This window comes from Heterocephalus glaber, unplaced genomic scaffold (assembly GCF_053883595.1).
Source record: "Heterocephalus glaber isolate CG9 unplaced genomic scaffold, H.glaber_assembly_v1.0 deba00001481, whole genome shotgun sequence".
Taxonomy (NCBI): domain Eukaryota; kingdom Metazoa; phylum Chordata; class Mammalia; order Rodentia; family Bathyergidae; genus Heterocephalus; species Heterocephalus glaber.
The window spans coordinates 52,216,012-52,229,916 of NW_028258317.1; the positions used below are offsets into that span (position 1 = coordinate 52,216,012).

General features: G+C 48.8%; 1 protein-coding gene and 1 long non-coding RNA gene across 4 annotated transcripts in view; one reads left to right on the top strand and one right to left on the bottom strand.

Annotated features, from left to right (window-relative positions):
- Positions 1-13,905, top strand: part of LOC110347702 (uncharacterized) — a 65,245-nt gene that overhangs the window by 10,539 nt on the left and 40,801 nt on the right. The gene's annotated exons all lie outside the window — the stretch shown is intronic.
- Apba1 (amyloid beta precursor protein binding family A member 1) overlaps positions 2,912-13,905 on the bottom strand; it is a 229,733-nt gene continuing 218,739 nt past the window's right edge. For all 3 annotated transcript variants that reach the window (XM_087184089.1, XM_087184088.1, XM_004838169.3), the window contains 3 exons: positions 8,766-8,885; positions 7,335-7,475; positions 2,912-6,628 (listed from right to left, as the gene is read on the bottom strand). In XM_087184089.1, coding sequence (XP_087040215.1) covers positions 6,557-6,628; positions 7,335-7,475; positions 8,766-8,885 — 333 coding nt within the window. In that variant the 3' untranslated portion in view covers positions 2,912-6,556. The remainder of the gene's footprint in view (positions 6,629-7,334; positions 7,476-8,765; positions 8,886-13,905) is intronic.

Sequence of the window (13,905 nt, forward strand, 5' to 3'; positions counted from 1 at the left end):
TTGCCCAGCCCTATCTACTTATCTATCTGTCTGTCTGTCTATCTATCTAACAGAATCTCACTAATTTGTCTAGGGCTGGCTTTGACTTGTGATCTTGTCTCAGCTTCATGAGTAGCTGGGACTACAGGTGTATGCACACATTTCCAGATAGAAAAAGTATCTTTTGATGATTTTAAGCTATTTTAAAATGGTACCAATTTAACACTAATTGTAAAGATAGGAAACAAAAAAAGAGAAACACTAATAAAAGTCTATACTTGAACTCATTTCTTCCCCACTTTTTGACTTTTTGATGTTACATCAAAATCTTTTTATATTCTCAATCTCTTTGTTTTTAATCTTCATACTAAAATATAATGGTTTATCCACCATTTTGCACTATGTGAGTATTGTAACTTTATATAATTACTCTCTTCTGTTTTTGTTTTTTTGGTACCAGGGATTGAACTTGGGACCTTGCACTTAGGAGGCAGGTGGCAGAACCACTGAGCTAAATTCCCAGCCCTGTATAATTACTCTTATCAATGAGTTTTATACTGTTTTTTTCTTATTCATTAATGTCTCTTTCAGTTTGAAAAACTTCCTTTCATATTTATTTTAGGACAGGATTGATAATGATAAATTAAGCAGATTGCTTATTTTGTCTGAGCCTGTGGTCACCACCACCGTTTCAGCTCTAGGTAGCACCCATAGTGCAGGTTTGCCAGGAGTTTGTGGTTGGTGTGTTGTCACTGTTTTAGCACTAGAGGGTACCCCAAACCCAAGTCTGCTGCAAATCTGTAGTCAGTGTATTGCCAGGATGGATGAGAGGAGGGCCTAAACATAATATGCCTCTTTTTAGTGTTGGAACAGGCACAAACACCTCTTCCACAGTCACCAAGCTGTGGTCAGGTGGTGTAGTTTTCTGCCCAGTTCTTAGCTTCATGATGGAGGGTCCAGTCCTAACCTCCTGAACAATAACTTGTGTCTCACCCTCTTTTCTCTTCAGCAGGCAATGAGTGTCTCTGTGCTATGCTGTGTGAGGTTGTAGGAGATATGATGGAGGGCACCAGTGTCCCTCTCAGTGTCAGTCCACAGCCCACAGCCTGCTGAGACTAGTGCAGTACAAGGGCAGACCAAGACCCAGACTGTTAGGGTTTGCCTGCTGCTGTGGTTTACTCATTAGTTCAAGACTGCTGCTGATGACCTGAAGTGATGCTGGCTGGATTACAAGTCCATCCTATTGGCATCAGTATTGGTCCAGAATTCTCTCTAGGGGAACTGGGGATAGGGGCCATTGGTATATTCCAGTGCTGAGTTTCTCCTGTCAAGCCTTGAGGTCCAAGGGAAAATCCTATGCTTTCTTCCTTGTCCTACCCACTGAGCAGGTAGTCTTTTTCTACTCTCTGCTTGCCTGAGTTACAGGAGGTGGTTACAGGATGGAGAGGCAGGAGAGTTACAGGACGGTGGAGGCAGTTCTGGCCATCAGATGAAAGTCTGCGGGAGCTGGCCCGGGGCCGGGGCTGTGTGGCCCTGCTCGGGTGCTGGGTTTCAAGTCGAGGGCTGCAGTTTATTTCTTTTCTCTCCACCAAGTGGGAAGTATCTTTCTCTATGTTGTGCTGCTTGGAGTTGGGCAAGGGGAGACAGGAACAGTCCTTTCCTGCCTTCTTCTGTGTCTTTTTTTGCTGTTTTGCAAAAAACAGTACTGAGAACTCATTTCATTTCCTTAGCTCTTATGAAAGCAGTTAGGGGTGTGCATAGCTTTTCTTTCTTGGTACTAGGAATCGAACTTGGGTCCTTGCACTTGTGAGGCAGGCGGTGGGACCACTGAGCTAAATCCCCGGCCTGGATAGCTTTTCAAATAGATATTTCCATGGAGAGACAATTTTTGGAGGGTCTAACCACCATCTTGCTCTGCCTTAAACCTGTATTTTCCAAGTCACCCTGCTTCAGGTATTTTGTTATAGTGCTATAAAACATACTACTACAGACCTAGCCACCACCTCCCAGGACTTCTGGCAGCTCCAATTCACATGCTGTGAGTAGAGAGGGAGGGAGGGAGAGAAAGTGGGGGGTGGGGTGGGGGGGGGAGAAGGGAGGAGACTGAGACAGAGAGAAATGGAGAGAGCCGGACTGAGACTGACAGAGACTGAGAGAACAACTGAGAAAGACCGAGAGAGAAAGAGAGAGACTGAGAGATGGACGGAGAGACAGAGAAGATGGGGCTGGCGGTGGAGAGAGGGAGGGCATGCGTGAGAGAGCTGGACTGAGAGATGGAGAGACTAAGAGACTGAGAGAGACAGACAAGGAGGGCGCGTACTAGAGACTGAGAGACAAGAGACTGAGAGACAGCGCACACAGAGAGGGAGGGAGGGAGGGAGATATTGAGATTGATTTTGCTTTAGAAACATGGCTGATGAGCGTGTGTTGGGAAGCCTGGGGTCCCCAGCATATCTTTAGCAACAAGAAGGCCATACTTCCAAACTTTGGAAAGCAGAATAGAAAAGAGCAACTGGTGAAAACCCTCCAGAACCTTCTGACAGAGCCTTCAGGTGGGCCCCCTTGGACACTGTTTCCTCAGGGGAAAGGTCTCAGGTGCGTGACAAAGGCCACTTCCCTTCATTGGAGGGGTGTGTGTGTGTGTGTGTGTGTGTGTGTGTGTGTGTTGGGGGAGGTGCTGGGATTAATTCCTGTTTTTCTTCTTTCAGTGAGGTTGTAGATGTAAAATCCAGGGTGTCCCTTCTCTTGCTGACAGTGTGTCGGGTGGAGCACCAGCTGTCACAAACATAGCTTTCTGGGTTTAAAACTAAGTCAGTTTCATGAAATATAACACCGGGGCTCTGGGCAGCAAGCAGTCCCTACGGCAGTTGCCAGCCCATTAGGGAAAAGACACACAAGTTCTCTTCCTCCCCTGAAATAATGAGACACTCAGTTGGGCCCAAGAGGTGAAAGTCTTGTTTATTGTTGCAGCAACTCTTATACAGACATTAGCGTTCAGTTAAATAAAGGAGCTAGCACGTTTAATACATCACAACCCCAAACCAGACGACTGTGGCCACGGTAAGAAGGGGAGTGCAGGCCGGATGGTGACCAGACTGTCAGAGGAAATACATTCAGTGGGTGTGTGGTGTCAACATTCCAGGCTCACGTGTAGATATATCTTATTTATATATTTATTTATATTTATATATAGAGATCATTGAGTTTTGTGTATACAAAGAACGATATTGTTACAAATACAATACTATACTTTTCCCAACGCTTTACAGTTAAGCTCTATTGCACCTTCTTTACAGAACGGCAGTACAAGTACAAGTCCATACTCTAGGTGCTGTGCTAAGTATGTACAGGAGATTTCATTCGCACATGGTCCTCACACACTGCCTCGATGGAGGGGGAAATAAAACCAGAATCAGGTGCTCAAGTAGACCCCAGCCAGGGAAGGAGCAGACAGAAGTGAAACAGCCCAACAAGCGGCTTTGTGAAGGTACGAGTGGATACGTCAGGGAGAGGCGGCTCTTGGTTGTAAACATTGGTAACGGCTACACCACTGGGTGGAGGGACCCGAGGGGCAGTGCGGGTGGGTTTTCACCAGTGAGGGACAGGAAACACAGGCACGGACAGGGCTTTGGGGACAGGAGGAGCAATGGGGGAGGTAGTAGGTTACTCTGGGCTCCCTGAAGGCCGGTGTTGATGTGCAATGCTCAGACAGCTGCCCAAGTGCAGGCGCAGAGCCCCGGGACATGCTCCACCCTCAGGAGGAAGGAGTCTCGTGGAAAGTGGGCTCCTGGTATTGGTCTTTGGGGGCGTCTTCCTCTCATGGACCCAAGGCCGATGGTGGCTCCCTGAAATGCTCCCACTGGAGAAGGCAGAGGCAGGGTGGGTTCTGGTGCACCCTGGCTGGACCCCGAGGGTGAGGCAGGTCTGGGAGCCTGTCCCAGGTGAGTGGCCAGAGTGGGTTTGTGCCTTGCAGTTTGGGGAAGGATGCTCTATACAGTCTTCCCCATGATGCAGGGTGTTGAGATATTTACATATATAACTATATATATATGGGGATGTCAAATGGGAAAGAGGCCGCTGGGGACTTTGGGACATGGAGTGGCTAACACCTGAGAGCCCAGGACTAGGTTAACCACACACAGGCCAATGTTAGCAGAACAGAAATTGCTTCAGCCGGGTGTGCCCTTACTAAGCTCCAACAGCCTTCACTCTGGGTGTGAGGAACCAGTGTCTGACAAAGAACCATGGAGCCACACAAGTTACTCCTCTAGGAAAGTAGGAGGTTGGCTTTGTAGCCCTTCTCAGTTTACGAGGTCTTTGTGCAACAGGACTGGAAAGTATCTTCTCTCTCCCTGGGGCAGAGCAGCTTCACTAATTATTTGGAGATGTACAGGGATGTGCTTATGTGACTCCTGTCCCCAGCCAGTCTGGGGCTGCCAATGTGGTCCCATCCAGGTGCTTGGGCCCATGCCTGAGTAGCAACCCTGGCAGCAGGCAGGCACGAGTTCCTCCAGTGATTTTCGGAAGAAGCTCCTGATGCCTGAGATGCCACCTATATCATGTTACTCCTATTCCTGTTGAGTAGAGGAGAGATGGGGCGATGACTCTTTTGTATTTAATTCTGATGTTAGCCCGGCTGTAGTTGGGTTACTCGGGAAAAGCAAATAGGACCAAGGCCTGGTCCTTGAGTTGGTGATGGGTTGACCTGGGGCTGATCACCCTTTAGCATTCTGTTAAGCACCCTTAGAACAACTGCTGGGGTCCCGGCTCCCCTGGCCCCACTCCATACAGTTCTCTGCAGGAGCAGCAGCCCTTTCCCTTCTCAGACAGGACATCTGGGCAGCTGGCAGCCTCTCTTCATTGGAGCTTATTGTACTGTGGCCAAACAGAGTTTAGCTGCTAATTCCTTTCAAGCATTTGGCTTTTCTGATTCCTCAGAAGATACAGAGATCCCAGGGTAATTACCACATTGCTCTCGGGTTGAAATCTCATTGTTCCCAATCTCGTTATATTCACTTTTCTCTTTCTTGTAAATCCTTCCATTCTCTCTACAAATACATCCTACCCAATGTTTGCTCATTGAATTTCTATTTCTACAGACATAACATAAATATTACAGATGCAGAGAACAGGGACTATATTAATATTACAAAATATATTAGTTTTTCTTCCCCTGTTTCTACTGAGGTCATGAGTGAAACAAAACAATAATAATAACAACAACAAAAAAACATACCTCACATGAAAACAAAATGCTCTTTGGACCAAGAATAAGTGAAAAGTGGCTCAGAATAATATTACTAAAACACCTGCACTGAACTGAGATGGAATCATAAATGTGAGGCACCTGATGGAAACGATGTTCCACAGCATCTGGAAACTCAGACCCATGAGGGAGTAAGCTGATGTTCCCGGAACACACCTAGGCATCACTTGAGGTCATTACTGTCTCCTTAGTTTTGTGCCTTAGGGTCTTTTGTGGCCTTTCAAACACCATATCCAGTCTAGTGCCCTAACAGAGCAGAAAAGAAGGCTGGTCTCTACTCAGGATAGGAAACGTGGCACTGGGAACCCCCACATCACTGACTTCTAGGGGAACAGTTCACTGACGCTAAGAGGACATACTAAGTCAAGGTGGTCTTGAGAGGGCGAGCATCCCTCTCAGGACAAGGCTGACCAGGCCCTGCAGCCTAACCTCCTGCCGGTGCAAGGGATCTCCCAGCGATGTGCTATAGGCTTTCCAGATTTCAGCTCGCCTCACTGGTGGTGGGAGAAAGGGGTGATGAACGAGTGAGACTGTCTCTGTGGGAGTGTATATAATATACAGAGGCAGCGACGCCTGTGGCCATCTACTGGTTGGTAACTTCCAGACAACCTGATGAGGCTTCACAAGGCCTGCAAATCACCAGGCTCTCTGCAGTACTCTGGGAGCCTCATCTGAGGGCAGCATTTCCCCTTTTAGCCTTGGGTGAGAAGGCCCCACATGAGAACATATACATGTTGAAACTAAAAGCAGCCAAGGAAGAGGTTTAAGGTGCTCAGAAATTCTGGGTGGAAATAATGTATAGGGCCCCAGTCCATGAAGGATGGGCAGTGCGTATCCCTATGTGATGATGAGGCTGGGCCCCTCACCACCGTATTCCCATCAAATGTCTCCAGGGGAGCAGAGGTGAGCAACTGGGTTTAGGCACTGCTAAGTCAGCTTCTGTGCTGCCCTTGGAGCTCCTTCCGGGAGGTCTGAACCTCCTGGGGAGAGATGACCTCCCTTCGGCAGTGACAGCCACCTCAGGACCCCCAAAGGCCCTCCAGGAAGGTTTTGGGGAGATCCCAGGTGGATGCTCACTGTTCTCCATCCTCAAGGGGGCACACAGGAAACTTCCCTGGTATCAAAGGGAAAAAAAAAAAAGCGGGAGACAGAGAGCAGAGGTCCTTCTGGATTCTTCTCTTCCTGTGTAAGACCGGATGCTGGGTGGGAAGGGAAATGTCTCAGTGGACACACGGATGCAGCACGAGAAACACAACCACGATGAGGAGAGTCCTCCATGCATGCCGCTTCGGAGGAGCGTGAGGCGCAGGCTCAGATATAAACGGGCTGCTCCTGGGCTGTCAGCAGTCTGTACATGGCAGCTGGCATCGTCTTCATGTGGATCTGAGGGCAGGAAATTAGTGTTAGCAGTGGGTGGAGGCTGGAAGGGGCTGCATGGGTGTTGGCTCAAAACCTGGAGAGACAGCCCGTCATGTGAGAGCTTTCAAAATATCCCCTACAAGAAATCCACAGGCTATCTAGACAGTTCAGAGGCGACAGGAAATGAACAAAGAAAAACAGGTATTTTTCCAGTCAGATGCTCTTGGTTCTTTGGAAGGCAGACAATGCTTCAAATGGAAGGAGTCACTCTGGGCTTCTAATCCACCCCACCTCCCTTTTCTCTCTTGGCAATAAGAGACTGGCCCAATGGCCCTAAAACTGCAGTAAGGACTCCCAGCAAGCCCGAGCTAGGGCGACACTTCTGGGGAGCCAGTGTGTCAGTGAGACTTAAGTCTGACATGTAAGGTTCCAACCATATTTGGTGGGATTAACAGGGAAAACCAGAGGAAACTTGGGCAGCAACAGAAGGAGGCAGCAAAGATCTGAGAGTGGAAGAGAAGGTGCAAGATGGCCGGAATTCCTGTCACAGAGGTGTTCCAGGCAACCACCCTCTAGTGGTTTAGGGTTTGGTCAGAGACGGGAGGTTCTGGGTACTGAGGAGCATCAGGAGGGAGCGGACACTCAGGAAGGTTCCCTGGAAGGCCCAGCATGACCCGAGGGGCAGCAGATGGTGCCCCCAGTCCCTTCCCAGCCCAGCCCTCACTCCTACCTCCCCGACAGCATTGGAGAGGATGTGGACAATCTTCTCATGGGGCGTGGCCACCACACTCTGCCCGTTGATTTCAATGATCCGATGTCCCACTCGGACGCCACCTCTCTCAGCTATTCCACCTCGCATGAGGCTGCAGATCTAGCAGAGCCAAAGACTAAATTATGCCTTGCGGGTAGCATCAGGTCTCAGGACTGTGTGAGCATGGAAGACCATCTTCCCTGGCACCCCAAATCCCCAGCTGGTGCACCTCTGAGAAGCTGACGTGGTCAGGGGTGGAGTACTTAAATCTCAGGTTCTTCCCACAAGAATCGGTTTCACAGACCCACACAGCCACCGCATTCACGCAGTCTGCACAGAGAATGTAGCATGTCGCTGGATTTCATGGCATACTGGACTCTGACCACTTTCATTCCCCTGGGCCTTGGGAGGAAGACATTCAGGTGACAGTGCTTCTGACTGCCAGCCCGAGGAGCACAGGAGGCTGTGATTACTTCCCAGAGTCACATCTGTGTTCACATGCAGAACTTTAATGTCAGCAGCCTCATTTTAGGCACTGTGTGAGCCAAAGTAACACGAGGACCCCCGTGTGTGTTCCATAGTGTGGCTGGCTGGAGGGGAGAGGCACCCTTTGGCCTAATTCAACAGCCTGTGTCACCGTACAGACAAAACAGTGGCACAGCTTTTTACGATGGAGCAGCCAGGTGCTGCGGTGGGCAGAGCCTCCCGCCTGCTGGCAGATGAGCCCTTTAGGGCTGCAGGGTGCAGCCACCCCCACCTCACACACTAAGCAACTCAAATTCCCCAAAAAGAAATGTGTGGACTTACTAAGTTGATTCTATATTCCAGAATGTGCATCTTTATTTTAGCCAGAGCGGAGCAGGCTTGGCAGCAAGGATGCTTAGTGTTTCAGGATGTGTGGACCTCAGGCTCTCTGGTGCTCTGGTCAAAACATCCCTTAGCTGCTTTCACATCTGAGACAAAACCAGGGGCCTAAGGCAGGCGTGTGGCTCAGTGGTAGTGTACTTGCCCAGTACTCATGAGGCTCTGGGTTCAATCCCCAGCACCCCAAAAGAAACAATAAAACCCCAAGGGTATTGTAAATTAAACAGGCGTGGTGGTGCATGCCTATAATTTTAGCTACCCTGGAAGTTGTGGTGGGGGACCACAAATTTGTGACCAGCCTGGGCAACTTTGTGAGATACTGACTCAAAATGTTAAAGAAGGACTGGGGTGTAGGTCAGTAGTGGAGTGCTTGTGTAGCACACAGCCCCAGGTTCAGTCCCCAGCATACAAAAAACAAAAACCTCACAGTAAAACCCCTTCCATGACAGATGCTTTTAAGGAATGGACCAGCTTAAAAAATAAACTAAACGGCCTCATTTTATTTGTCCACATTTTGGAAAAGGGCATGGAGTGAGCTGTACTTACAATTCCATTTTGGACACTGAAACCCAGTTGGTAGCGAAGGTCTGGCCTTCTGATTAACACGGTGGTCACCGGAGGACATCTCACAATATTCAGCTTGACTCGGGACTGATTCTTTAAGCCCTTAAACATGAACAGAGTGGAGGGAAGATGGTGACTGTCGATGCAGACAGAATAAGAGGAGATAGCTCCCAAGGCAGAAGCAGCCCTCACCAGTCTCCTCAGTTCCCACCACGAAAGGCTGTCTGGGCTGGTGCTGCCTGTTTTAAGGCATGGCACACAGAAAATGGTAACGTTTTGCTCAGGCCACACTGCTGAGGGTTGGAGGCCCTGCTGCCCAGCCCTGCTTCCCAAGCTCCTTGCAGGGGAGATCAGTGCATGTGGGCCTGCAGTGTCTGCCTGAGCAGATCCCGATCAGGCAAGGCAGCTGACTAGGAAGTCACCCAAGGTCAGCCACAGTCCCTCTCTCTCCTCCAAGGGCCAGGGGTGAAGGTGAGTTGTTGTTCTTAAAAGATAGTGCTTGGGGTGAGTGGGCACCCTCTGCTCCAGAATCCTGCAGCCACCAGGAGAGGGGCAGGGATGTGGGGACAAGGTGCACATTATCCAAGTCCTTGATGTCCCCTGGAGGGAGCACCCCATTGGTTCAGCAGTGGGCCCAGTTTGTGCCCTCTGTAGGCCAGGCAGGAAGAGCAGCCCGGAAGAACAATGGCCAACCCAGGAAAGGTTTGCATGGAGGGTGACTGTTTGCCTCCTATATTGAAGGCCTCCTGCTTGCCTCCTACAAATAGAAAGCTGCAAATTCCACAGCTGTTGCTGAGTATCACTCTTTGCCTAGCCTGCAAACCTTTTTCTGTGGAAGGCCAGAACTCATATTTCACATTTTTCAGATGAGGACAGAAACACAGACATGGACACGAAACTTGGGTAGTCCAAAGGCTCTGTGAGGTTGGGATTCGAATCATGGCCCCTAATCACAAACTGAGCCAAGCAGAGGTGAAACTGGAGTTAGACAACCCTAATGCAAACACAATTAGTGGCAGGAGTGTGACCTGCAACTCTGAGTGGCAGAGGAGATCCACACATCTTTTAAGTAATGATGATTTGCTTAGTTGCAGGCTACACAGCTGTTCTTTGCTCTTTACTTGCCAGTGGGTATACACCATAGGTATACACTGGTATATACCAGTGTTCTATAACCCCATGCCAGCAGTTCAGCATCGCTATTAGGAGTTTGAGTTCAGGGTTCCTCAGACCTAAGAGCCAGGAAGTCTGGGAGTGGGACCCAATAATCTGTGCTACCAAGTCTTCCAGGTGATTCTGATGCATGCTCAATTTTGGGAACTGCAGTTGACTACCCCTGCAGACGCTGGCCTCACCTGCATCCATGTGACTTGATTTCTCCAAGAGTGATTAAGAGTGATCAGACCTAACGATGTGAATTTACTTCTCCATCACAGAAGGTGCTAGTAAGGCTGGGGAGGGGGCAGCTTGTAGGGTTGTGGCTGGCTCAGTTCCTGCAGAGCCTGACACTGGCCAGCCATCTGCAGGTAGTACTGTGCTTGAGTACCCCTGGGATCACTGTGGTACCAATACCCACCCAAGTACCACGAAAGCAGCCAACCACAGTGACAGTGACTGCCTGACACCAACCTGGAGAGTCACAGGAGCAGTTTCAGTTCACCTGCCCAACAAACTGGCAACTGTAACTACTTCCATTCTATAGAAGAGGAAGTGGAGGCTCTGAGAAACCAAGTAACTCACTCAAATTCCCAACAGCCAGCTTCAGTCCCAGGTGTGTCGTTTCCGAAACCCACAGTGCCTTCTCCTCTACACACAGTGGGAGAGTATCTTTCACGACTAAGGCTTGCTCAATGAAGCGGCAGCCAGGGACAGCAACAGAAACTTATGTTCCGAAATTCCAGCCATGAGTTGGGGATGTATTTTTAGGTCACTTTTCCTACATTGTAAGAGTTCTTCAGAGCTCCTGCTCCCCATATTCCTCCCCGCTTTGGGTTCCCACTGCCTTTGCATGATTCGGTTTGTCCTCTCAGAGTGAATGGGATTCCGTTTCTCTGCCTCTGCACCTCCTTGCTCAGTGTTCTGAATTACTCTGTTTTCTAGGAGACTTGAGCTGTCTTTTGGCTTCTGGTGTCACGCCAGATGACTTATTGCTCATGTTACAAGTGTCTTCTAGTGGTTTGGGATATCTTTGGGGCAAACTTCTCAGTTAAGGGAGTGGTATTTTCAAAGCAGAGCAATGGCATGGGCCAAATGTGATTCTCCAGGTGAAAAAGTCTGCAAAAGATCCTGGCCTTCTACACCACAGCAGTTCCCATCATCCATGGGACAGAGGGACAGAGGAGAGAGACGTTCTGGCTTATGCTCTCCATAGGGGTCTGAGCACAGCCTGGCGAGGAAGACTGTTGGTGTGGGAAGACCCGGGGTGCACATGCGCTGCTTTCGGCACAAGCAGTGGGCATCAGCAGGGTCTGCCTTTCCTATGCCTCAGGTATTCTCATCTTCTCAGCAAATGGTGAAACTTGCTGAAGTTTCTGCCAGTTCTGAATTCTTTACTCCCTTTTAATGTGTTTTCCTAAATGCCTTAGCCTACAATAATAAATCTCAACCATTACACTTAAAAACACCTATCAGCTGACATTAAAAAGGTTTTTCCCGTAGAAAGTGTGGTGTAGGGTGAAGGGCAGCTCAGACATCATGCAAATCTTTTTTTTTCCTTTGAGTACTTCCTCTTTTTTAACCACTTTAAAAAAAAAAACATGGATCCCTTGCTGTGTGCCAAGAAACGTATCAGGCTCTGGAGACTGGGTGGAGCAAGACACCTCTGGGGCTCCCAGAACTTGGGAAAGGCTGGACAGGAGATGTCAGAACTAAGACAGGGCTGTGGGCTTGAGTCCCTTCACCTCTGTCTCTATGATCACACACCACAAAAACCAGGGTTTGTGGGAAACATGCTAAGAATGCTAAGAAAGGAACCTGTTGCCAGGGTCACAACTCTTCAGACAAAGCCACCTGGTTTAACTGTTTACACCTATTAACCACCGGGATCACTTAGGTATGCTCTGCAATTGAGAAAACCGTACAGAACATACCGAAAAGCAAGAGAATGGTCTTACTTTCTCAGTGTACCTAAGAAATTCACATTGCTCTGGTGGGTTCTTTTCTTTTTATGTGAATTGATTTAAGATGTCTGATCAGTCCCTTAGTGAAAGAATTTAAAGACTGGAAAAAATGTGCTGCAAGATGAGTCTTAGACAAATGGCAATTTGAAATAACCAGACCATGTATTTGCTCTGCTTTCCTAATCAATGTTTCAAGTTGGGCCCCATTAACTTAGATTTCTGAGGTGCCATTTTATTAGAGGTGCCAATTAAATAAACGGTCATTCCATCCCCATGACAACAGTGGAATGGTGCAGCAAATTAAGAAATATGGTGGGGGAGAGGGCAGGGAGGAGGGGAGGGGAGAAAAGCCAGAACGGTCTCTATAGTAACAGAAAAGCAAAAAGGCAGTGCTTCCCTAAAGGGAAGGAAAGCTGGGTACCAGTTTGAAAAAGAAAAATCCAAAGGACAGGACCAAGGAGGAAACAGTATGCGCAGAGACAGACTTCACCTAATGATTATGCTACAGGTATGAAATAGAACAGGAACAGTAAGAGCTTGAAAGAGATAATTCAGTATCTGTAACTCCAGAAATATGCGCTACTTCCTGTAATCTTGGTGGAGAACTGGCACTGTCACCATTCCAGGGTGCTTGCTGAAAATGCAGAACTCACTTGAGACCTGCCAAATCAGAGCTGTATTTAGACAGCAATACCTCTGGGTGGTTCACATCAGTTTTGACAAACACTGTTTAATAAGAACTCAAGTTACCGGCTAAAGTCACTGTGAAGAATACTGAAAGGTACTGAAACATAGGAACAGGAAGTTCTGAAGCCCAGATATTTCCTGCAGTGAGCAGGGGTAGCTAAGAGCATCTGTCCAGATGCATGCAAAGGAGTGTGTCGTCTAGAAAATTTAGTCCATCTGCATTCTAGCTGTAAGCCAGGAGGAAACCTTTCCTCCCTAGCTCAGATAGGCCACAGATGGGCCACCTGACTTTTCCACAAAGCTGCCTGTCCCAGGGCACAAGGAAAGCTCAATGGTCTGACCTGGGGCTGGCCGGCCGAGCCATTTTTTGCTGAGGGCGGCCACAAAGGCAGTGATTTGTTTTTCTCTACCTTCACAGTTCTGTCTCTTTCATCATGGCACAATCTTAATCTTCCACTTACTGACATCAAAGTTCAGCTATTCAAACAAACTTCCCCGCCTAGGAAACGTCTGAGGCAGCTTTGGTTGTCCTGAGTAAGCTTTCTTCCTACCTTGACGTGGTGATGCATGGAACAGAACAGGGTCCCTTTGTGGCATAAGCGGCCAGCTGCCCTCAAGGGCCTAGCAACCCCCTCAGCCGGCCTCATCTTTCTGAGAGTGGTAGCGAGGGGTGGAGAGGAGAGTCAGGCCTCACGGACAGCTTAGGGGCCATGAACAAGCCGAGTGGGCCTCCTGCCCAGGCCCCTTCCCCTCCTTCACTCAAGTTACCTTCTTGTCTCCGCTCAGGTTGCTAAAACAAAATACTGGAGATTGGATGGTTTATGAACAACAGAAGTTACTCCTCACAGTGCAGAAGGCTGCAAGTCTGAGATCAGAAGGCCAGCTGGGTTCTGTGAGTTCTCTTCTGGGCTGCAGACAGCTGACTTTTAGCTGCAGCCTCACATGGAACAGGAGGGCCAGAGGGCTCTCTCGTGTCCCTTTTGTAAGAGCAATGATCTCATTCATGAGGGGTCCACCCTCTTGACCAAACTCCTCTAAGGATCCCATTTCTAATACCACCACTTTGAATTAGGGCTTCAATTTATGCATTTGGCAGGACATGTTCAGTCCAAAACACTCTTCTTGCTCTCTTAAATCTTTCCAGACCAACTCCCTACCAACCCTCCCCACCAGCATCCCTCTCACAGACTTCTCAACTCCAACATCTATGCAGTTCCTCAAGCCTGGCTTTATAGGCATCTGGGGCTGGACAATTCCATGCTGGGCAGCATCCCTGGTCTCCATCTGCTGGATGCTTGTGGCACCTGTTCCCCTGG